General features: G+C 39.7%; 1 protein-coding gene across 2 annotated transcripts; it reads right to left on the bottom strand.

Annotated features, from left to right (window-relative positions):
- Positions 1-60: 60 nt before the first annotated feature.
- Positions 61-26436, bottom strand: cmtm3 (CKLF-like MARVEL transmembrane domain containing 3). Of its 2 annotated transcripts, XR_007972267.1 has the most exons (6): positions 26288-26436; positions 25743-25898; positions 16923-17018; positions 15956-16760; positions 4398-4512; positions 3946-3962 (listed from the first exon to the last, which is right to left on the bottom strand). XR_007972267.1 is itself a non-coding variant. In XM_052146066.1 (5 exons), exons 1-5 carry the CDS (start codon positions 16070-16072, stop codon positions 3934-3936), a joined length of 513 nt encoding a protein of 170 aa, XP_052002026.1. In that variant the 5' UTR covers positions 16073-16650; the 3' UTR covers positions 61-3933. The 2 variants fall into 2 exon arrangements, 1 of the variants encoding a protein (XP_052002026.1); XM_052146066.1 differs by lacking the exons at positions 16923-17018; positions 25743-25898; positions 26288-26436 and adding exons at positions 4661-4756; positions 4905-5060 and having other exon boundaries at positions 61-3962; positions 15956-16650.

Raw genomic sequence — 26436 nt, 5'->3', positions numbered from 1 at the left:
TATCTCAGCTCTGTAGGTCCATACAATGCAAGTGAATGGTGACCAGAACTTTCAAGCTCAGAAAAAAAGGCATCATAAAAGTAATTCATACCACTCCAGTGGTTTACTCCATATCTTCAGAAGTGATATAATAGGTGTGGGTAAGAAACAGAACAATATTTAAGTCCTTTTTTTTTTTTACCATAAAACTCTATTTTCACTTTCAAAATGTGAAAGAATGTGAAAGTTAAAGTGGAGATTTATAGTAAAAATAGACTTACATTTTGCTCTTTCTTACACACACCTATCATATTGCTTCTAAAGACATAGATTTAACCATTATGGATTACTTTTATGCTGCATTGTTTAGAGCTTGAAAGTTGTGGTCACCATTCACTTACATTGAATGGCCCTACAGAGCTGGAATTTTCTTCAAAAAATCTTTGTTTGTGTTCTGCAGAGAAGGAAAGTCATACACATCTGGAATGGCATGAGGATGAGTAAATGATGAGAGCATTTTCAGTTTTGGGCCGAACTATTCCTTTAATAGACTGATTTAACCTTTATTTTAACGATTTACCCACATATGTTTCACTGAAGTGGAATAGCAATTTTTCTCTCTGCCTTGATCATCCTGTATCAAACACATCTGAGTAAAATGCAGTTACTTTGTGCAATGTTCTCTGTAGAGAATGGGTCACCAGGAGCACCAGTATTTATTTTAATGTTAACTATTTTTATTATACCACAGCTTTGGTAGCTATGTAGTACCAAACATAATATTTCAATTCTTGAATATGAACCTGCATTAAAACTTGCTGCAACAGCTTTCAGTCTACAGGGCATGATGGGAGTATGCGTTTATGTGTACTGGGAAAAATGTATATATACTAATCTTTGGTTACTACACATTATTAGATACTTTAAAGAAATCTAAATTGTGTGTGTGTGTGTGTGTGTGTGTGTGTGTGTGTGTGTGTGTGTGTGTGTGTGTGTGTGTGTGTGTCTATTTGTTGTTGTTGTTTGGGTCTTTGTGTTTATTTGTAAGGATTTCTATACTCCACTGTGTACGCCAGCTCTGTCCAGTTATCTGTATATGTTGATTTAACCAAGGATAGAGTTATTGATGAGGGTGTATATATTAAGTATCTGTGTGTATAATATGAAATGACTTTCATGAAGGGTCCCTGATTGTATGAATTCTTATGACTGACATTCATAGACTGTATTTGAAGGAATGAGTGTACTGGGTGTCCGATATATTTGTGCCTTATGTAAAAGAGGCTAGACTAGTCAAAATGCTCAAAATCCTGGACATAATGTTATGACCGCATTATCAGAATATCTGTATTAAAAGGTCAGTGGGTATTAAATTAAAATGAAAAGTCTTGCTTTGATAAACTGATCCCTACACTGAAAACCCTAAAAAATTGACTACTTATTTGATTGAGTAAAATCCCAAACTTATGTAATTAATTTCAGTTAACTTGGTGATTAAATAGAATGAACTTAACTATTTAGGTTAGACTTAACTCAGGTTTGCTATTTAAATATTGTTGTTTCTACTATTTTTGATCATTTTAAATGAATTGATTCCATTTTAGATCAAACAATAGCTCAGCTCAAATAAAGATCATAACTGATTCTAGGTCAGTCATTAAATAAACTTAATTCTCCAAAGAAATGCATAAATACCTGCACTTTAACTGCACATGCAGAAAGAGAATTAGTCAATAGGTTCCAACTTGTCCAAATGGGACACTGTTCACCCTAATGGTGACATCACATGAAACAACTATTTGCAACTAAACAAAATAAATAATAGTACAAAAGAGCTCAAACTTTTAATAACAACTATTTAAATGCCCCCATACTGTAAGTTCCCTTTGACCAAGGAAACATAAATAATCCAAGCCCAAGGCATCATGGGCATTCCCCAACAGCTTCAATTTTGCACATAAATGTTTATAGTTATTAACACTTAAAATCTGACGTCTAGCGATTTTTCAGATAATTAAGTACAGTGAACTTAAATATTGGAGTTATGAGCCCAGCATTGATATTTCAAGTAATAATTAAGACAATTTGATAATTCCAGTAATGCAACTTTAGGGTTTACAGTGTAAAATGAAAGTTGGCCCATTCTAAAAGTGCATTATTGATCTAGTGGGTCTTTTTAAAAGGAATGTTGTAGAATTACATCAGAGGGGAATTGAAACAGCCTATCATAATTAGAATATTTATGTTTAATCAGAAAGCAGTGGATCAATTTTAAGGTCTAGTGCAATTGCACATGGTTTTATTCTTGAAGTAACACTTTGATTAATATAATTCCACATATAATTCATACCTTTGTGTCTTACTCGAGTTCTTAATTGAAGTCACTGTTACTTATTGGCATGAGACCAACATGTAAATGAAATGGTTTTGAATCCTAGACTCTTTTCTTGAACACTGTGTAGGGTTTAAAGATGTTTCAAGACAATCACAAGAATGATTAATGTCGTAGTGAAGGACCCTGAGGTAAAGAACTGAAGCCAGTGTTCATTTTTTCTGATATTGATGGCAATACTATGTGTTATGCATTAATAATGTTTAACAGCTTTTACTGTGCTTTGACAATATATGCTAAACTTCTCATTAGAAGATTTAAGCATCCAAATAATCCCTGATTTTGACCATATGGTTTGGACTGTGTATTTTCAGCTGACAAATTTGAGATTTTTGAAGTATATACCATGATGAACTTTTTCCAAACGAACTGTTGACATTTTGAGTGACTAAAAATTTGGATAAAGATTGTACTGTGTGATTACAACTGATGATTATTTTGTTTCTTGCTGACTTTTCCCATATTAAAGACAGCGATGTTTTTCTTCCTTTAACAGTACTCTAATTTTTATATATGTATTTATAGATTTGCGTGTAGACATGATAAATGCTTATTGTTTGAAAATATTTGTGATGGCAATCTTTTCCTCCAATAAATGGATTTGGATAGACCATGTTGATCTATATGTGAAAAAAAAAGTCTTGCTACTTTTGTACCTCTTTAGTACTCGCAATGCCAAGACAAACTGATCAAATGGATAACCTGAATGAACTTAGTCACTTTGAATAAAAGTGTCTGCCAAATACATAAATGTAAGTGAAAATGCACTCCCTGCATTTAGATTATGATTCAATCAAGGAAATGCACACTATATTTGTCACTATAAATGCCCTAAATCATCTTTTGATTCTGCAGTTGCTAAATTATTATGTCATCATTTGTATATAATAAACATTAAGATCATCATTAAGAATCAGTCCTTCACAGAAACACTAGAATATATTTTATGTGGATAAATGCAGCATGCCTGAGAATACAGAAACCAGGAGACGCTCCTTAAAGCACTGCTAAAGCTCCCACTTAAATGTTTTTACAGGTTCAGTTGCAGGGCAGTGCACTAATGGCATGGCTAATTGGACACTACGAGAAAATTAACACTAATTTTTGCAGTACTTTGGCCTAACATAAAATTAACACCAATGTGTAGACCTGTGGAAATGAGACAGGTAGCTGCTATTTTCAGATAGGATGTAAACCTCTTTTTTTTTTTTTTTGGTACAAAACATTCAAAAAAAGCATTATCCCCAGTACCAGGCTTCATCGCCAAGGTAATGCGAGGTCAGTTTTTAGAGAAAATATTTTGAGAAAATAACTAAATTCATAAACACTTAAGTATAGAAGTAGAAAAAGGCTTGCACATAAAAATGAACACAATAAACTGTAAGCAATCACACATATGTAAACAATACAAAAAGTACACATAAGCTGTTTAGAGGCAGTACATAGACATGTATGGTATGGATAGACAGTGGTACACTTCTGGGGACATTCCAAAGTCTGTTTTTTGGTTATCAGGCACTGTAGTGGTCACATACCAGATCCTCTCGGACACAATCACAGCTTTAGTCAGAGTCAGAGTCTGAGTCATCATCTGTGGGGAAGAACAATATGTTAGTCTGGAGGATAAATGAGGCAGTGCAGTCATTTAAGGATAAAATGAAAAAGAATTAGATGGGGAATTTCCCATGAAATTAAACTGCTTTACACTGTGAAGGTTTCACAGCGCTAGCAATATGATAAAACTGTATGCATGACAATTGCTGGACATGTGTGCTTGTTGCTTGGATTTATTCACACTATTTACAAAATTATACTGCAACAATTCAATCTAACCCAAAGTAAAAGCTCAACTGTGTATGATTACTTCTATGAAGTTACAAAACCTCACTGGACTGACAATCATAGCACACATTCACTTCCAATGACTAGTCTTACTGATTGTTTTGGTGGTTTAGAATGTTGTGGAAAGCTACAAAGTCATGCAATAGAACATTTTGAGATACATAATATCCCTGTAGTGAGATACCTCGTGTATTGTGTGGCTCCTCACTGGAATCCCCTCCCTTGAGGAAGTTAGCCAGTTCATTAAAGATGAAATAAAAATCCAGGGCAAAAATTATTGTGGCAATGAAACCAAAGACCTAAGAATTGAGAAAGACAGACAGAAACAGAGAGAGATAAAGAAAAAACAGACCAGTGTAAACATCACATAAAACATGTCATGGATGAATGGTGAGGTCACTCATAGTCCAGATAAAAGAGATTTAGGTTTGACTGATGTAAGCATACCCCAGCAGCCTTGGAGGCTCCATCCGGATACTTTGACACGGATATTATAGAGATTATGAAAAAGATAATGGAGGCACTGACACAGCGCAGGAAGTCCTTGATGAAACAACAGACATGGAGATTTAGTAAGGAGGGCAGGACTGTATTCATGGCCAAATGTTATAATATGATGTCATGTATATTGTATACATGACCTTTAAGACCCAGCATAGACAGCCTCCACTATGTAGGTCACTAAACTTACCATGAGGGGCCAGTGAAAGCCCTTGAATCTCTCATTGAACTTTGTAGAATAAGCAAAGAGCAGGAAGAGGCCTGCTAAGAATTCAATGAAAGGAGCTGTGACAAAGGCAGCCGCTGTTGAGGCAGCAAAACACACAAAACTGATGAACGACAGCACCTGAGAGAGAAAGGGTGGAAGAGGATGTTGATTTTACTCATTTATTCTTTCTTTTTTCAATTGTTCTATTTTTGTAAGAGGGGGAGTGCCCTAAAACTATGCAATGGATTTGAATAGCCATTGATTGAACTAAGTGTTACCATATTAAGCTACCGTATGAATACATTTTATTTCTGTTAAAAGGATATCAACGTTTTGATTTCAGAGATGTCACTCCACATGCATATTGTTGCGTTGTACCTACATTTAAAGTTCCTGCATTTCATTTAATCTGTAGCAGTGTTGGGTAAATTACTTAAAAACAGTAATCCACCACAAATTACTTATTATTTTCTATAAAATTGTAAACAGTTTACTTAAATAATTACTTCATTGAAAAAGTAATCACATTACTAATAGCAATTACTTTTAAGTTACTTTCTGAAACACTTTTCTGCTCAGCAAATTCAAAATAATATCTATATTTCTTACTTGTTCATTCTTACACACAAGTCATACACTTCTGAACCTTCGACAAGTCATACACTTCTGAACCTTCGACCAAAATCTTGGTACAGGACCAACAAACCTGGCCTATGTCCCCATCCTCCAACTGGCATCGCCAGCAAGAAGGTGTGTCTTTAAGGCCAAGCCTATATAATCTGGAAGGATTCCAATAAAAACGATGCAGAACGATTGCATCTCTAGATGCAAAGTTGACATATTTTTTAAATCTTACCCATTCTCCATCTTCCAGTACTACTGTAAATTCAAGTCTCTCTCCCATAACTTCTTAAGAGATGTTAAAACCCTGTCCCCTAATCTCTGAATTAGCCAGGAATAGTACACTGAAGCCTTGTGGCCCTTTCCAAAAGCAGCAAGCACCATCTCAAGAGTGTCTGCCGCTACAGGGGACTGCGTACTACATCCAACGATGGTGCAAAGTAGATGGCGCAGCTGTAAGTACCTGAAGAATTGAGATCTGGGAATCCCAAACTACTTATTTTCAAAAGATCTCAATGCTCCATTTTCATACAGGTCACCCAGTGTAGAAGGGTTCACAATCCATTCTATCCAGCAGAAAGGGGTCTCATTTAAATTAAACCAATTTAAGGTTTAACCAAATCCTTTTTTCAACGTTCTGGTAAATGTCAAAATTGAACACATGGGAAACTTTTGTCCACACAAGAAAAAGTTTTTTTTTACTTCTCCGGGCAGCTTGGTAGAAAGAGGAGATTTAGCAAGATAGGGGCAAGAACCTCCTGTTCAATAAAGAGCCAGGGAGAGGCTCTCTCAGGTGGAAGTGATCAATGCACCAAATGTCTGAGACCAAAAGCATAATAGTAAAACAAAATCTTGGGGAGAGCTAACCCACCTTTGTCAATTGGCCTGTGTAACTTGTTAAAATGCATCCAAGGATGTGTACCATTCCAGATAAAAGATTTTGCAATACTATGTAATAAGGTTAAAGGGAAAGGAGGAGTTGAGAACTGGCTTGACAATATAAATAATAGTTTAATAATAAACTTAAACAAAAAGACAAACACATACTGGGCAGCTGCCCGTAACTCTCTCTCTCTCTCGAACTGTCGCCTCCGGTTGCCTTTATCCCTCTGGAGGGCTTGATTAGCCTAATTAGGGGCCAGGTGTGCAGCATCACGACCCGGCTCCGCCCTCCTCCCTTCCACACTCCGCCCTCCATTCCTTCAGGCCTGTGAGCACCCGGCATGACGTACATCCCGTAAAGGGGGGGGGGAGTGGCGTGTCCTTCTTCCACCTCTACGGACCTGGGAGGTGACAAGGGGAGGGAAAAACAACAACAACAAAACGAGAGGGAAAGGCCAACGTGGAGCGACAGTGGGAGAGCGAGAGGAGAGAGAGATTAAAGACAAACGTACTCACTGGTTCTCCAGTACGGCGTAGCCTGGTCTTCGGCCACTCCTCCACCCTCTAGTGGATGACAGCCACGCCTCCCCTGGTGGACAGAACGCCCACAGTGTTTTTGGTGGACGGTAGGGTCTCCCCCGCCCCTGGCAGCGGTTCTCCCACTCCAGGCGGTCAGCCAGGAGCCGCTCACAGTCGGCAGTGCTCTCTCGACCCGACGTGTTTTAGCGACCGGCAGGGGTCTCCTCCACCCCTGGCAGCGAACCTGACTGCACCATGCGGTCAACTAGGAGCCCCCCTCCCCTTGCGGTTGGCGGCCATTCCTCCACTCTCAGGCAGCCGGGCTCCTCCATCCCCCGGGGGATGGCAGCGGCTGCTCTGTTGGGGTGGAGGGTAGTGGCGAGGACTCTACTACAGCACATACCTCCTCCTTCCTGGGTTTCAGCACCAGTGTAACAAAGTTCAATGAAAAGAAGGAGGCGAGAACTCCTTAAAAGTTCTCCCCTCAGAGGCTTAACAATATAAAAAATAGTTTAATAACAAACTTAAACAAAAAGACAAACACAAACACATACTTGGCAGCTGCACGTAACTCTCTCTCTCTCTCTCTCGAACTGCCGCCTCCAGTCGCATTTATCCCTGTCTAGGGCTTGATTAGCGGCCAGGTGTACAGCATCATGACCTGGCCCGCCCTTCTCCCTGTCACATACTATCAAATTTTTTTTTATAAAAAGAGAGGAATTTCAATGGGGAGAGACTGTGGTAGGTAGTTGAATTTTGTAATACAATTCATTTTTATAACATTAACCTTTCCAATCATGGATAAATGTAGTGAAGCCTACCTGTCCACATCGCTCAAAAACATTTTTATTAAAGGGTCAAAATTAAAAAAATTCACGGCTGGAAAAGCCATTACCAGGCAGTACACTGTCAGAGACAAAGCTTCGGATTTAGACCAAATAACTCTGTATCCTGAGAACTTAGAAAATGAATTAATAATTCTGTGGAGGCAAGGCCTAGATATAGTAGGGTAGGAAACAAAAATAAAATATCATCTGTGTAACGCAAAAGCTTATGTGTCATACCTCCTGTTACCACCCCAGGAAAATCATCTACCTATCTTATCGCGGCTGCTAATGGTTCCAGGCCAAGACATAACAATAATGGTGAAAGAGGGCAACCCTGCCCCTATCCAGAGTAAAATAATCTGAAATTAATCCATTTGTTTGTCGCTGCTACTGGGTGTCTATAAAGTACCTTATAAAGTACCGTATATTTCCAGAATCTGAAATAGATAATCCCATTCTACCATATCAAATGTCTTTTCGGCGTCAAGTGAGATGGCAGTGACCGGAGTCTGATCATTCACCACTGACCACATGATATTGATGAAATGCCTAATGTTATCAGTAGAGCCGTGGCCCAGTATAAACCCCACCTGATCTATATGTATAAGAGGTGTCATAACTTTAATCAATCGGTTAGCCAGAATTTTTGACAATATGTCTTTGTCTTTGACATCTAGCTGGATCAGGGAAATTGGACGGTAACTCTTACACTCACTTGGATCTTTGTCCTTTTTAAGTATCAGACTGATCCTGGCTTGTGTCATGGTTGGCAGAAGCTTTCCATTCTTTAATGATTCCGTATAAACTTCTAGCAAAATTGGGGCCAATTCTGTAGCATAAGGTCTAGAAAATTCAGCTGCAAAGCCATCTGGCCCCAGAGCCTTGACTGTAGGCAAGGCCTCAATTACCTCGCCAAGCTCCTCCAAGGTTATCTCAGAATCAAGAGAATTTTAGGGAGTCAGTTTAGGGAGTACTAATGGTTTCAGATATTAACTTAGATATAAAAAATACAAAAAATCTATTCTAGAATAAATCTTATGGACCGATGAAAAAAATTGAATGTCCCTACCAGATGGATTCAGAAGTCTCCAAATATCTATAAGACCAAGATTTTTACACATCCTGTGAAGTGTCAATGTTGCTCTAGGGGACTTGCACACTTTTGCTTCACTATGATCAAGGACTGAGTCCATCAAAAGATTAAAGTCTCCTCTCAATATTATATCATGAGGGGTGCCAGCGGCTTGCAACATCCCATCAAGTTCAATAAAAAAGCCCTGATCATCAATGTTAGGTGCGTAAATATTAGCCAAAATCAACATTTGACCCTAAATATCTGCTTAAACAATAATGACTCTTCCTAATTTATCTTTAATCTGTTTGAGACATTTTAATTGTAGCTGCATGCAATGACTCCCCTGCTCTTATTTGAGCCAGCACTAAAAAAATATGTCCACCCCAAATCTTCCCAAATTTTCAGCTTCCTGTGGGGAAAGATGCATTTCTTGAAGAAACAATATCATATTTCTTATGTTTAAGAAAAGTAATAACCTTCCTTCTTTTTATGGGGTGCACCAACCCATTCACATTACACATGAAGAGAGACAATCCACTCATATTAACATTTGACATTTTGACATATTAGAAAAAATAGATTGTGTGTCAAAAACAAAATTATAAAGACCACATTCCAGCATTAGTGCAACAATCAAACCCCAAACCAAACAAAGAGGAAAAAGAAAAACATTTGCATTAACCCCACACAGGACAGCCCAACCGGCGTCCATCCCTCTAAACTCAAACAGTCCATGTATGCCTATGAGACCCCCAGTAACAACTTAGCCATCGGATTGCTCAAGTCCGGTGTTTCTATAAAACAGAATTACATAACAGATGAAAATCTATAAAACAAACTCCAGCTAATAGGCAGAATAAACAAAAAGAATAAGTGCAGCAGATTACCTAATCCTTCCAATGTCCTGCAAAAACATATTCCATAAAACAAACTCCGTCCAATAGGAGGCATAAGTACAAAGAACGAGCAGATTCAGCCACAACTCTTCCGAAGGAGTGTTATCCACAAAACAAACTCTGGCCACTAGGCAGAACAATCACAGAAAGAAACAAAAAAGGCACCCAGCTTCCTCGGACAATCAAATGAATGTTCAGCGAGTCAAGTTCACTTGGAGGCAATGTGAAAATCACACCATGACCTACTCATTCCAATGACTTTACATAGGACAATGCTTGTTGTGGGCATTTAAATGCTTTGCAGCCATCCTTAGTATCTATTCTCAGTTTGGCTGGAAACATCAGTACAAAAGCGATCTTCCGTTGATGTAACAGTTTCTTGCATTCCTTGAATCGATCACGTTTCTCTCTTGTCGAATTCACAAAATCTGGGAACAAGAAAAGGTTGTGGTTCTTCCAAGAAAGTCTTCCTTTACTCCTCGCCTTGCGTTACACGAGATCTTTATCGGATGATCTCAGACATTTTTACAGAATTGATCAGGTCTCCCTCAGCGGATCTCTGAACCAGAACTCTGTGAGCTCACTCGATTTCCAACTTATGGCCTGTTATGTAAAGCAGAATTGGGAAGAGCTCGTTTTGGAATTTCACCATATCTCGGCCTTCCTCATGCTCAGAAATTCCAACAATTTGGACGTTGTTTTGCCGGCTCCGTTTCTCAAGGTCTTCTAACTTATCCAAAGCACGTTCCAAGTCCGCCTTGGTCGCTAGTGGATTAGCAGCTAAGACAATCTTGTAACTAACTCTGAATTTCAACTCCATGGCCATAATCGATCGACGTATTACAGCAATTATTCCTCCAGGTCCACCACTACCTTCCTCAGCATCACTGACTTGTTCGCCAGTTGCTGCTGGATTTCTCCCACCACACCATCCAAAGTGAGTCCCTGGTCAGCGGCCTTGTCTGGGGTATCAGCTTTTAACAAGAGCACAAGTGAATTTTGAGTTCTTTGAAATATTGTCTTCATAGAACTGTTATATCGAATCTCACCAGTTTATGACACATTTTTTTTAAAGCTAGCAAAGTTCGCAGAGCTCACCGTTCACATGTTTGTTCCTCACATAGCGCCAAGTGACTCCTGTAGTTAAACTGTTAACTTTACCCCTAACCCTACCCTACAGCCCAAAGTATACTTGGTAGTATAGCCAGATGTACGCCTGATGTAAATTTCATAATCAGCAGAGTGCTCATGCACTGAACATGCACAGCCCGATTTTTCTATCAGTGTGTCTTTGAACATACAGAATACGCATGCTCCAGGAATTATTTGCACTAATTAGTGGGTTCACAAGGTGTCAACATTTGAGCAATAGACATTTGAGCTATTGCTATCACAAAGAAGTGCTAGAAGTTTAAAATTCTGCTTAACAACGGGAGATGAAGGCTGAGTTCGAAATGGCATACTACCATACTACTCATAGGCACATATGGCAGAAGTAGTAAGAGTAGTATGGGTAGTATGCTATTCTGAACTCAGCCAAAGTTAAAGACAACAACAATGGATGTGCATGTTAACAACACGTGTGAGGAGGTCAGGAGATACCCATTTTTTTTTCTGAAGGAATATAAAGACATATTTATGGGTCTAAACTCCTGTAGAGAAATAATCCAGTATCTCAGCAGCCTTAGTGCGCATGCCCCAACCGCCTGTGTATGTGCACAGTCACTGTGACAGGCTTGCGTTCGACTGTATGCAGACGCTAGGGCTGGGGCGGTATGGATTTTTTCTAACCGCAGTTGAAAAGCAAGATATTCCCGCAGTATAGCGGTAAACCGCATTAAATACATTACATTGGATCAGAGAAGTCCCCCCCCCCGACAGACTTTGGCGCACACATCAGAAGTCGCTTTTGATAGACAGACTTTAAGTATTGTCACCTACATCCGAAGAAAAAAAACGAGCACAATTTTAAATAGTCAAATTTTCATCAAGCAGTAATTTGGCATGAACTAATCACTGTATAGATTTCCTTATTTAAGATTATTCTCAGATACATTCGCATTGAAGATGGGTCAGACATGATTTTGACCACTTTATTAAGTTTTGTTTTGTAGAAAGCCTTTCTTTAACTTAAAATTTCGTTTTGTATAAATTGTATCTTAATTTTAATCACTGTTTCATTAACTAATTGCCTGGAATTAATAAATAAGAAGCAAATATAGCAGACATATAATCAGCAGCAGGACGTGGAAGCGCTGATGCGATCTCTTGCTGCGTGAGCTCTCTCATAAATGAACCGAAACTCGGCGGCTAGGCCTACTGCCTCACAGACATGAGAAATAAATAGAAATCTTAAAATGCATTTTAAACAAAATTCAAAACAAAATGATAAAATTTTAGGCTACAGTAGCCTAGTAGTCAGGTTTGCCGATGTGCGTTACTATTTATTTATTTATTTTTATCCCTGTGCGCCAATCGGAAACGGACTTCACTGCTGATATTCTGGGGATACAACATAGCCAATAGGCTATAGCCTACTAGGGACTTTAGCCTTTAAAATATCTTTGCTGCATTGGATCAGTCTCCTTTCTAGAACAGCCAAGAGCTTTCTAGCCTCGCGGCAGCAGCGCCTTGCATCGCTCAGACCTTAAAACAGTCAACTGCGGATGCGGTTTTGAAAATTTATCAAAAAACGTTGGTGCGGACAGATGAGTTTTGTGATGCGGTTGCGGATTAAATAGTAATAGCCCATCCGCGCATCTCTAATACAAATGGAATGTTATTATGTGTCATGGAACATTGCGCTCCCCAACTCGCGAAAGGTCGGATTTGCTCCATATTTTGATAAGTTTTGTTTAGAAAACCTTGAATCCATGTAGGCTAATATCATTAGACATAATCCATATCATTAGAATCAATGAATCCATGTCATTAGACACAACGAATCCATGTCATTAGACACAACGTGCACACATGTGCAGGCCCATGTTTTTTTTGTTTTTGTTGTTTTGCGGTGACGACAGTGACAAGCTCAGACCCGCGGTTGGAGTCATGTGACCGCGGTATTGCGGTAATGCGGTAACCGTCCCAGCCCTAGCAGACGCTAAGCATTTCTTTTCTGTTATGAGTACAAATTACCAAAAAGAAGGATAGAACTGTATATTTGCTTACTTGTTTGTGGCAAAAGTGACCTCTATTGTTGAATCATGTTAATATGTTCATCAATGCTACAAATCATACTTTTTGGATAAGGTCTCTTTATGTAGCATTGCATGTGCTAGCTCCATGCATTATCGTGCTAGTCAGAATGCAATACAATCTGTGGACATCATTTCAGAGTGGTAGTCCCAAGTGTCACATTAAATTGAGTGATAAATATATATATATATATGTGTGTGTGTGTTTTCTTCATAATGTGTTCAATGACTGAAAATGTTTGTGTATTTATGAAATTACTGACATTTGAAAAAGTGGGTCGCAGTGGGCAACAGGTTGATAAACCTGGATAATCCCTAACCTTACTTTTAAACCTACCCATATCTCAACCTCAGTAGCAGCAAATGTGCATTTTGCAGAATACTATATAGCTAAACAATAAATGCATTGTATAGTTTGTATTTTTTTTAATGTTAGTGCATAGTAGTTATAGATTCCTAATATAAAGTGGTACCTGTAAAATACTTGCAGTAAATAAAAGTGCACATAGATACAAAGGTATGCATTTTATTAAGGGCATATCAGTAACACTACTGTAGTCTGAAGCTAACAGAAGCAATTATACTTTTTTTTTTATGAGTGACTGATCTATTGCTTAGCAAGATGCAGCAACATCATCTACATACTGTAAGTCATATAACCATGTCAAAGGCCTCAACTCCACCACATCTACACACACACATACACACACACTTTCATGAAATGCATACCATATACCATATATATATATATGTATATACTACCGGTCAAAACTTTTGAAACACTTGACTGAAATGTTTCTCATGATCTTAAAAATCTTTTGACCTGAAGGCATATGCTTAAATGTTTCAAATTAGTTTTGTAGAGAAAAATATATTTGTGTCACCATATTAATTTATTTAATTATAAAACTAAAATTTAATTAAAAAAAAAAAGAAATTGATGACTTGGACCAAATAATATAAGAAAAGCAGCCAATAAGTGCGCAATATAGATGGGAACTCCTTCAATACTGTTTAAAAAGCATCTCATGATGATACCTCAAGAAGTTGGTTGAGAAAATGTCAAGAGTACATGTCTGCAAATTCTAGGCAAAGGGGGACTACTATGAAGATGCTAACATATAAAACAGTTTTTAATTATTTTGGATTTTGTTTAGTCACAACATAATTCCCATAATTCCATTTATGTTATTCCATAGCTGTGATGACTTTACTATTATTCTAAAATGTGAAGAAGAAAAATTATAATAAAGAATGAGTGTTTCAAAACTTTTGACCAGTAGTGTGTATATATAGTGCATTCAGACCCCTTCATTTTTTATGTTGCAAATTATATTTTCACATCAATCTACACTCCATACATCATAATGACAAAGCAAAAAACTGATTTTTGATAACTTTGCAAAAATATAAAAAATTGAAATATCACATTGACATAAGTATTCAGACCCTTTGCTATGACACTTGGAATTTAGCTCAGGTGCTTTCAGTTTCTCTGAATCATCTTTGAGATGTTTCTGCACTTTGATTAGAATCCACCTGTGGCAAAATAATTTGACTGGACATGATTTGGAAAGGCACACATATAAGGTCTCAAAGCTGAAAATGCATATCAGGCAAGAACCCAAGCCATAAGGCCAAAGGAACTGCCTGCAGAGCTTAGAGACAGGATTGTGTAGAGGCACAGATCTGGGGAAGGCTCGAACTAAATTTCTGCTGCATTGAAGGTTCCCAAGAGCACAGTGACCTCCATAATTCTTAAATGGAAGAAGTTTGGAACAATTAGGACTCTTCCTAGAGCTGGCCTCTTGGCCAAATTGAGCAGTCGGGGGAGAAGGGCCTTAGTAAGAAACTGTTTGACCTCAATTCCAAGCGTCATGTCTGGAGGAAACCAGGCACCGCTCATCACCTTTGCAATACCATCCCAACGGTGAAGCATTGTGATGGTTTCTTCATGCTGTGGGGGTGCTTTTCAGCAGTAGGGACTGGGAGACTGGTCAGGGTTGAAGGAAAGCGGAATGCAGCAAAATACAGAGATATCCTTAAAAACCTGGTCAAGGGCACTCAGGAGCTCAGACTGGGCCGAAGGATCACCTTCCAACAGGACAATGACACTAAGCACACAGCCAAGACAACGCAAGAGTGGCTTAGGGACAACTATGTGAATGTCCTTGAGTGGCCCAGCCAGAGCCCAAACTTGGAACCAATCGAACGTCTCTGGAGAGACCTGAAAATGGCTTTCCACCGACGGTCCCCATTCAACCTGACAGAGCTTGAGATGATCTACAGAGAAGAATGGTAGAAAATCCCCAAATACCGTTTGTTGCATCATACCCAAAAAGACTGTAATCGCTGCAAAAGTGTCTTCAACTAATTACTAATATAAGGGTCTGAATACATATGTCAATGTGATATAAAAAAAAATATTTTTAATACATTTGCAAAGTTATCAAAAATCGAGTTTTTGCTTTGTCATTATGGTGTATGGAGCATAGATTAATGTGAAAAAATAAATAATTTAAAGCATTTTAGCATAAGGCTGTAATGTTACAAAATGAGAAAAATAATGAAGGGGTCTGAATACTTTCTGAATGCACAGTAAATTTATGTTTGGGGATATATAAAAATCCTCGACTGCAGCCTTCATAAAACTCCCCCTTCAGGTGAATGAGGAAAGTGTGATGGGTTTGACCTACATACGAATCAATTAATTTACTCTCTCATTCAGTCAACAATGAAGCAGAAACTAAATGAAACTAAAATACACATGTGAACAGGCAAGCACTGAATCAGTGAACAACATGGAAAATAAAAGGAAACTTAAATAATATATACAAGGCATGCGATGAACGTAAATGTGAGTTTCTGTCGCAGAAATATTTTGAGATTAAATGTCTGCATTCGGCTGCCAGACAATACATTAAACAATTTGCAGATAGCACAAATGTGAGGAATGTAATTATGATTAATGCACTCACGTGGATGTTTTTACAATTATAAAATAGGAAACGCATACCACTTCACCGATCAGAAGTTGTCCTTTTCGGGAGGAGATGAACTCTTTACTCGGGAGAAGAGAGCGAACACCAGCCTCCCGTGATCGGTTACTCTCCTGAGCCTCGGTGTCCCCCATCGCGCCGGTCAAACACTTCTATTCTCCAATAAAGTTCACAGTTATGATTTCTTACCGTTATGAGACCGCTACTCTTCGCAAATCGACATAACTTTCCCCAGAGTGGAAACGGAAATAATGACAGTGCGGAAACGAGGTGCGCAAAAGAGCAACATCTGCATTCCCGAAATCTGGAGACCGTTATTAAGTGAACCGAGAATGTGGGCGATACATCTCTCACAGGAAATATTGGAAACAGTATAGATATTCATGGAGTAACTGCACATTATTTCCATCTGCACGACTGAACAAATTTAACCCTTACTTGCTATAGGGTCTGACAGACCAATGCCCCTTTTAATAGCTCAAAACACTGAAAGTTGCTATACACTGAAAATAAATGTGAATCATCTAAATAAACTGTTATTCTTTAAATCAAAAATAGTATTTAACATAACTGAATCGACCTGACTACATGAGGTTTATATTTAATATAATAGGGCCTATGGTTTAATATTTTAAAAAATTATCTTTTTCTTAATTTTAGTTATAAACAATGGTCCGTCTGCAAAATAAGAGCTGGTCCTGAAGAGCTCTAATCTCCCTCTGCATGGGCCTCTTTGGTGGTTCTTGGCTTGTTGAATGTGATTTTTTTTAAAAGCATATAGCCATCCAAGCACCACAAGGCTGCAGCCACAAAACCCACAATCTGTCAACCAAAAAACACAGCAGAGAGAAACATGTTGTGTCATAACGGTCATCATTATAGAAATCTCTGGAAATTAGAAAATAATCTATAACTGCATTGTGAGTTAAAAAAAAAGAAAAGAAGACAGATCTTCAGGGATGGAGAAAGTGAAAGCTTTCTTACCCCTCCGCTCAGAGTGCCCTTTACAGTATACGTAGAAACTGCTACTATGCTGAGAATAAACATCCATGCTGCTGCAAAGAATGAGTTGAACACATCCTGTGTGAGCAAAAGTGTATTATTAACACAAAGTATAAAGTGCAGTCACAAGTATCCTGTTAGTATAATCCTAAGATTAAAGTTATCTGAGCAATAACAAAGCTTGATGGATATTTGCACACTGTAAACCCGGATAAATTCTACTAACTCAAATTACTAATTTGAGGAAACTGATTGCCTCTACTTTAAGATTCAAAACTTAAAAGTCTAAAGTATGGATAACTTGTTTTTCTGAAGAACTATAAATGTAACATTTTGATTTTACTCTAATCAAAATATCTGTTTACATATGTATGTAATTTTAATTAACTACAACTCAAAGTTTAAAGCACTGCAAACTTAATTGAAATATTTAAACAAATTTTTAAAAAAAATTGTTTTTAAATCACGAATATACATTAATATTAAGTTAAAATTACTTTAAATAACTAACTTAATACAAAGTATATAATTTTCTGTAACTTTAAAGGTTGCAGTAATGTTACTTATTTTTTAACTGATTGCAACTTAAACATAATAATTTTACAACAAAAAAGCAAACTACATACAGTAAACATAAAATCTAATGCAAAAAGACAAGGAGTAAAATATTGATAAAACATGAGGGACAACATGAATATTTAAGACATTTGACAGGCAAGCAACCAGCTCATTCATCTAAAGAGTAACCTGAAAGCATGCTTACAAGAGACAAGTCATAAACAGAAAAACATAAACTTAGCAGCAGTATAGTTAACTAAGATAAATTGTCTACAGCTGCTTTTAACTTTAACCATTTTAAAACCAAATGTCTTTTACACTTTACTTTAAAGGAATATTCTGGGTTCAATACAAGTTATGCTCGCCAGCATTGATAGTATAATGTTGATTTACAAAAAAAAAAAAAAAATACTTGACCCTCATTTTTTTATAAAAAAATATTGAAATTATGTTTTTGTAATTCAACAAATGCTGTCAATTCAGCTTAATTTGTATTGAATCCAGAATATTTCTTTAAAATCTCAAAATGACTTTTGTCTTAGAAACTCTAGCAGCTTAATTTAAGATTTCAAAAGTTTACTATAGGCCTACTTAATTGGATACAGGAACTTCTACAAAAGAAGCGGGGGAATAACTGTTTCCCCTTCTGTCACTCACTCGACGTTGTGTCGATGTAGTGACACTAGGTGTCGCTCTTGAGAGCCCTAAACACCTCCCATTCTTTGAGAAAAGGCCAATGAGAATTGGCTAGTGGAATTTGCATGTCACTCCCTGGACATACAGGTATAAATGAAGCTGGAATGCCCACTCCATTCAGATTTTCTCTTCGGAGCCGAGCGGTTGTACTATCAGCGAGCTGAATACTACTGCTGTTCCATTCACCTCTTAAGAAGAATATGCCGTTGGATAAACAGAGTATTTCCAGCGGCTTTCTCTCCTTCTGCACGACGAGTGCAGCTTTCGCCCCTGGGTGCTTCGACAGCGCTAAAAGTGTGTATATTCCTGCTAAAGAGTATATTTTCTCTATTAGAGCACACACATTGATGTTGAACATCTTTTTAAAGATGTATATTTATAAAGATGCCTTTCCGTCTTTGTGTGATTCCAAGATGCGGTCGTTATCTCTCCGCTTCCGACAGCCACATGCGCTGCCTTAAGTGTCTGGACAGCTTGATGTTCAGTCCCTTTCTTCCTGGAGGTACACGACGCACTGACAAGGTCGTGGAGGGCACCTTTTGCTGCCCGAAACAGATTTCTGGGTTCGACTGCTCTCACTACTCTCGAAGGCGGGGCGGTCCACGGGTACACAGAGGTCCCTCAGGTGGATAAGGCGGTTGCGAGGCACCTGTTTCCACAAAATGGCGCCACCTGACGGGATCAACCAGTGCTCCCCTCCAGAGCCTGTGGGACTATGTTGTCGCTGGTGACCAAAGCCTACAGTGCCACTGGACAGGTCGCCTCCGTCCTGCATGCCATGGCCATCCTGCACCAAAACTTTTTTTAAATATTGTCAGTTATAATATATAATCTTTTCATGTGTTTGCTCATTTGTAAGTCACTTTGGATAAAATCGTCTGCTAAATGACCAAATGTAAATATATGTAAAAATTAATTGCATATTATACCTGGGGTCACTGAAATCCCAAACAGGAGTAATGTAAAATGTATCATGAAAGATTTTGTAATCATTTACCTTTTTGTTTGTAATAAATAAATTCTCATGAAATTTGCAGAACATGATTATGTACCATACACTGGAACCTGCCTTTCTACATGATCTAACCCTTAATAGATTTGTTTATGTAACCAGATGTGCTACAGGAGCTGCGCTCAGCGAACAACCTCGCCCTCCGGGCGACAAAGGTCACATCGTGAGCACTCGGGCAGGTGCTGTCCACCTTGGTGGTCCTTTCCAGTGACACCCTTGAGGAGTTCACCCAGCAGTTCTTGAAGTTGAAGAAGCAGACTGAGGCCATCCAGCACATCTTGCCCTGGTGCAGCTCAAGATCTCGCACCCCGTCTGCTCGCCAAGGGCACCCCCCCCTGCGATGGCAAAGCCCAGGCGGCTCCGCCTCAACCCGAGCCCAGTTCTGTGTAGAGCCCCTCGCAGGAAGCTGATGCCCCCCCATCTCTTGGGCCGGCACGAGGGCGTCCGAAGTGTCCTAAGCGCCCCTGAGACAGACGACCCAGGGAGTGAGATGTCTGCTACGGAGCTTGTATCAGACCACTCCATTCCCCGCTGGATTGCCAGGAGGTAAATGCTTTGTTTCCTTTTCTCTTTTGTTCGCCGCACCCCAAACGGGCTGCGGTACCCACATTGTCAATAAGAGAGCGGTTTCCTCACTCCTTGGGTCACATAATTGGTATTCACGACCTGCGTTGTCACAGCGACCAGACACCGAGCATGCGCAGCCAGGGCTGCCCCGCTTTCGCATGCACGGCTACAGTTCTTTTGTGCCAGCCGGTTGTGACGAGCCTTGAGGCCAACCCAAGAGGTCCTCCACCTCAGTCGCTAACCCACCATAGGCTGGGTACGCAGAGCAAGGTAAGTGCTTCAAGGTTTCCCTAAGCACAGCCACCTCGCGACGAGGCAATGCTGGATGCTTTCCAGCCCGTCACGGTGGCTGGCCAGGACCATCTGACTCGGCTACATGATTCAGTAGGCCAGGAGCCTGCCCCGGTTCAGCAGCATCTGCTTCAGTTCGGTGCTGGGCCAGAACGCCACTACCCTGCGCGCGGAGATCGCAACCTTGCGAAGAAGGGTCGCGATTTCCGCATGCAGTTTGGCGGCGGTCCCTCCGGCCGAGATGGGGTAAGGGTTCTACAGTCCTTCATGCCAGGAAGGACCTTCTTTCTCAGGGATGGGGCACCATCTGGCATCCACGCCCAGACCTCTGGAACCTCCACGTCTGGCCCTTGGATGGGACATGGAAGATCTAAATGGCCTACCACCAGCAGTCATAGACACGATCACTCAAACCAGAGCTCCCTCTACCAGGCAGCTTTATGCCCTGAAGTGGCGTTTGTTTGTGAATTGGTGTTCTTCCCGAGCCAAAGACCCCCAGAGATGAGCAGTCAGGTCAGTGCTTTCCTTCCTGCAGGAGAGGCTGGAGGGGTGGCTGTCCCCTCCACCTTGAAGGTATATGTAGCCGCTATAGCAGCCCACCATGACGCAGTGGACAGTAAGTCCCTAGGGAAGCACAACCTGATCATCAGGTTCCTCAGAGGCACCCGGATGCTGAATACTCCCAGGCCACGCCTCTTACCCTAATGAGATCTCTCTGGGGTCCTCCTGGGCCTTCAGGGAGCCCCCTTGAGCCGCTAGAGTCAGTCGAGCTGAAAGCCCTCTCCTTGAAGACAGCCCTCCTGATTGCGCTTACTTCCATCAAGAGGGTTTGGGACCTGCAAGTATTTTTTGTCAGTGACACTTGCCTGGATTTCGGTCTGGCAGATTCTCACATCATCCTTAGACCTTGGCCAGGCTATGTGCCCAAGGATCCCACGAGCCCCTTCAGGGATCATGTGGTGTGCCCGCAAACACTGCCCCCAGGAGCTGCCCTGTCATTGCTGTGACCGTTGCGTGCTTTGGTTTAGACACTCTGAGCAGCTCTTCGTCTGCTTTGGTGGACAGCGGAAAGGGAATGATGTCACCAAACAGAGGCTTGCTACGAATTGGTGCTCTTCCCAGGCTGAAGACCCACAGAGGTGCGCAGTTAGGTCAGTGCTCTTATTCCTGCAGGAGAGGCTGGAAGGGAGGCTGTCCCCACCCACCTTGAAGGTGTATGATGCTGCTATAGCGGCCCACCACAATGCAGTAGACGACAAGTATGATGCTGCTATAGCGGCCCACCACAATGCAGTAGATGACAAGTCTTTGGGTAAGCACAACTTAATCATCAGGTTCCTAAGAGGCGCCCGGAGGTTAAATCCTTCCTGGCCAAGTCTGTTCCCCTCCTGGGATCTCTCAGTGGTCTTCTCGGGCCTTCAGAGAATCAGTTAGACTCTCTAAACACTGCCCTGCTGATCGCGCTCGCCTTCATCAAGAGGGTCGGGGACCTGCAAGCGTTCTCTGTCAGTGACACTTGCCTGGAGTTCGTTCCCGCAGACACACATGTGATCCTAAGACCACGACCGGGCTACGTGCCCGAGGTTTATACCACGCCCTTCACAGTCCAGGTAGTGAACCTGCAAGCACTGCCCCGGGAGGAGGCAGACCCAGCCCCTTCGTTGCAGTGTCCGGTATGTGCTTTGCGTACCTACTTGGACCGCACGCAGATCTTTAGACGTTCTGAGCAGCTCTTTGTCTGCTTTGGTAGACAGCGGAAAGGGAACGATGTCTCCAAACAGAGGCTTTCCAACTGGGTAGTGGACCCCCCCCCTCCCCGCGGGTCCGAGCACACTCAACAAGTAGTGTTGCGTCCACATGGGCACTGGCCAGGGGCACCTCCCTGGCAGACATATGTAGAGCAGTGGGTTGGGCAACACCTAATACCTTTGCAAGGTTTTACAATCTCAGGGTTGAGTCAGTATCGTCCCGTATTTTCTCAGGTCTGACCCGGTAGAACTCGGTACACGCTGACGGACTAACCGGGTGGATCGCTTGCACCTAGCCCCTTTCCCTCTGCCGAGGTAATACTGTGCGCTTTCTCTCCCTGGAGATCTCGTTCATTCGGATCCCTGGATGACTCCTCCCTAGCCCTGTGGGTCCGCAATTCAGCGGAGGAATTCGCCGACCCAATCCACTGCGGGTACTCAAATCTATCCTGTACTGGAAAAGGTACTCCACAGGCCGGTACTCCTGCGTGGACTCCTACTGTGTGTATTTTCCTAAAATTTACTAAACAAAAATTCTCAATGATAAAATGTTTCTAAATGTACATTTTTTTTTTACCCCAAAAAAATGTATCCCAAAACAGCTGCTTAATCCCACACTGCATCAATTAATGAAAATACCATCCTGTGGACCAACAAAAATGCTTTTTGGATTACTGTTGCAGTACATTTTACAATCAATATTCTCAAATATCATCATTAAACTGAAGTTAAACTCTGTAAAATGTATATGCAATGATTAGTTTGATCATCTAAACCAGCCACTCACATCATTTCTCAACAACAAGTACTTGTTTGGGATATTTATGAAACATTAACATAAATTATATGGATAATTTAATGTTTGTAATTTCACATATTTAAAAAAAATAAAAACACAATTTCTGAATAAACATGAAATAACGTACTTTTAAATCCAGTCGGTGAGAAGAGAAGCGTGGACACACCTTAATGGCGGAAAATGCGGGTTCTAAACCTTAGTTTATGACATCACTAATGAGGAAAACTTGCCACTAGAGGGCATTTGTTACAAATAAAAAAATATAATTAGGGGTCAAGCCCAGAAGGGGCGAAAGACTAGAGGTCGACCGATTAATCGGCCGATTTTTGAACATAATAGGCATCGGCCAATATCCAAGTATATCAAGCCGATTATTAGGCAGGCGCATCTGTGGACATCCTAGTGTTGTTGTGGAACACGAGTTCGATGCACGCTGCCCCTAGAGTCACTGTCAGAGTGAGCAGACCTCATCCAGTGCCTAAGGAAGGAGCTAAGTTCCTTGGAGAAAACGGTAAGGATTAAATTCTTATAACTCCTTTATATTTAATTAAAAACTTTTGATATGTTACTGCTAATTCTTATTTTAATCTCTTCTATGTAAAGCACTTTGAATTACCATTGTGAATGAAATGTGCTATATAAATAAACTTGCCCTGCCTTGCCTTGCCTAACTTCAAGAAAAAATGCGACAAACGCGATGGATACTTTGGATATTGATAGCGTAGTTGAAGTTGCATTATCACAGCAGAAGGGTGGCTATCATGTCACAATAAGTAAGCAAGAATTTTGCAATTACAAACAGTGAATCTGAGACTTTTATTTGTTCTGTTTGTGTGTCTTATATTTGAGAGGGTTGTCACTCAATGCAGAGAAATAAGTAATAAAAAATATAGGCTATTGAAGACTGGCTTTGGTAAGCTCGGACGTTATCGGTTCTGCTGTCGGTACTGGAGAAATTAAGAAAATACATTTATTATTGCTATAAAGAGAAAGTTATTTTATCTCGCCAGCCATTTCTATGTATAATAATATGAAACCATTTGTCTATGATGCAATTTAGCTATTCGCAGTCAGAGAAAGTGTGAGAGATCTCGCTCACGCGGTGCCACAGCGAGCACAACACGAGCCCTGCTTAATGAGTGACAGAACAAACATTCAAACGTAGCCTGTTTAGACTTTAGATCTGTGATATTAGTCTGAATTTATTTTAGATTTCTCCTTCCAAAGATTATAAAAAGAATATTTATACATAAGCTGCATTCTGTCTAGCACAACTCCCTTCCCTTCACAGCGGTGCACTGACATTTCTCCCTAAAACTCAAACTTAACGTCAGAATCAGCACGATCGGTGATTGTTGTAAAATGCAGTCTAGCTACTGTTGCTAAATTGCGGGACACGTTTAATAATAAAAAGAGCGCAAGAGATACCGTTCCCAAGGCGGTGCACGCTCCGAAACAGACCGCAACGAGACAAGCAAAGTATAGGCTACTTTGGGTTTCATGTGCGCGTCTAAACGATCAACTATACACAAAAATATGTCAAAACGACCGGCTTGGAGATTCACTAAAACACAGTTTATGTCTTAAATGGATGTAGTTATGGAAATAGTTGGGAGAAAATATGGCGCATCAGGAGCCTATTAGACTCGGTCTTAAAGGGGAAGTTGTCTAATAAACATGCTGACGATTGAGCCATTACTGCGAATCAAACAACAAAAGGCAAAGAGAAAATCACTGACAGCTCTTGAATGAATAACTTCTGCTTTAATAAGCATTAATCTATCTATGATAAACTATGCAGTGTTATTTTACAATTGATTACTTTATTAGATTTCTTTTTAGACCCCACCTGAACAGTAATGTTAGTAGACCTTCCTGAAATTAAATCACTGTGCCTATATAACGTTTATCTTTGTGTAATTATTTATCTTTGTTTAATATATATATATAAAAAAAGAACCGTTAAGAATACCGTTAAAGTACCGGATGGATAAGCAGTATCAGTAAGATAGTAATACCATTAAAACCTTAACGATACCAATCCCTATTTATGCCTGTGCTTCTCTTGGATGCTCTGAATATTGGATTACGTGTCTGGATTACCCCTTAATTAAAGCTGCATTTGGATCTCAACCTTTGTGTCTCAGAGCAGTTGGTAACACCTGCTTTGTTTATTTAATATATTTGTTATACATTTGCACTCACGTTTATGTTAATAACTAACCGTGAGTCCTAGAAACAAAATTCCTTTGTCCTCTTTTTCCTTGGCTCAAGGCAATTCGATTACACCCTATGATGTAATTTTCCATCATGAAAATCTTTCCACCATTTTTAACTTTCAAACTCGTCCTAGGCGGTTTGTCCGATTTGCACAAATATTGGCCTGCATCATCTAGATGCACTGACGACAAAAAGTTTTTCACAGAATTTTGATAAACCCTACCATTTTCGAATGGTCCTTCAATGAATTCAATGAAGAACACGCAAAATTTAACTTGAGGCTGTATCTGCACAATGCTTTGAGGGATTGGGACGGAACTTGGTAAGTGTCATCATTGTTAGGCCCTGAGGTTGCATTTTGGCACACTGCCACACTGGTCAGGAGATTAAAAAAAATACTATTTTGGCTTATAACTCTTGAACGCTTTCCTGCATGATAACCATCATGCCAGACAGTACCTCAGCAGTTTCAGAACAGTGCACATACTGGACAGAAATTCTAAGAACTAGCTATTTGTAGTTATTTTTAAAATAAATGGGAATTTTTTTATGATTAAAAGTTAACTTTTTCTAACTCCTCATACGCTAACCAAAAACATGTCACAAAGCTTCTTTTGCTGCTCATGGTGCCAATAATTGGCTTGACCCTGGTATCGCTGCTATATTTATTACTGAATCTGCTACCTAAATTATCTTTATTCAAAACCTTGACTTTAGTTTAAACAAATTAAAAATACAATTTCTGCTAACTTAAATCTTTGTTAGAGGTTAAGAAGACTTTAAAAACTTAAGTTTGTGTAACTATTTAACACATTTTGAATAAAGAGTACTTTGTTTTTCAATAAATAACACTCTTCGGGTTTACAGTGCATTAATACAATATTAGAGGTTTAATAAATATGTCTCCTCACGATAAGGGGCCAGAAGAAGAAAGTGAACAACTTGTTGAGTTTCAGAAGGTAGAGCAGAAGAAAACCAAGTGTGATGAAAAACTCCATGCATGTTGCCGCAATGTAGGGAGGCCGAGATGCCACTGCATAACACACAAAAGCCACAAAAGCACACACCTGACAGGAGATACAAAATACAGAACATAAGTGTCATAAGTAGGCCCTAGATATTTTATGTGATTCAAATGAGAGTGAAATTTGTAATGGATATGTGCATAATTTAAGGTAAAATATTGTGTCAGATTATTTTGTGTGCCAATGTTATATTGGGTATGGTTTGAATACAATGCTCTTGCTATGTTTGTGATCATTCAAAATGTTTTTCTTCTTCAAAAAAAGTTCCCTTGGTTTATTTGGTTACATCGTTTCCATTCCTTATAACAAGAACTAAACCTATTTCTACTGTTGTATTAAAAATTGTAAGTCCATGTCAAATATTGTCTTTCAACAATTTTGTGCCAGTGTTTGTTCTACTTCCTAAAAGCTGTTTGAAGAAATTGTCTCACCATTTCTGCTATTTTCAGTAGACCTTTTGTGGACTTCAGCAAGGCCAAATCAACTTCCATTGTCAATATACTAGGTTCTCTGTGCATATGTTAAATGTCGATGTTGATGCGTTGTTCTCATTTCATAGCTTGACGCAAACTTTACACAT

This window comes from Xyrauchen texanus, chromosome 2 (genome assembly GCF_025860055.1).
Source record: "Xyrauchen texanus isolate HMW12.3.18 chromosome 2, RBS_HiC_50CHRs, whole genome shotgun sequence".
Taxonomy (NCBI): Eukaryota; Metazoa; Chordata; class Actinopteri; order Cypriniformes; family Catostomidae; genus Xyrauchen; species Xyrauchen texanus.
This window is presented reverse-complemented; position numbering and strand designations above follow the sequence as displayed.

Bases quoted from the DNA above. Each gene is read 5' to 3' on its own strand.
- cmtm3 (XM_052146066.1), bottom strand. From the start codon at position 16,072: ATGGGGGACACCGAGGCTCAGGAGAGTAACCGATCACGGGAGGCTGGT. The intron at 4,757-4,904 runs GTAAGTTTAGTG...TGTTTCATCAAG, and splicing joins GCTTTCACTGGCCCCTCATG to GACTTCCTGCGCTGTGTCAG. The intron at 3,963-4,397 runs GTATCTCACTAC...TCTTCCCCACAG, and splicing joins GGAGCCACACAATACACGAG to ATGATGACTCAGACTCTGAC.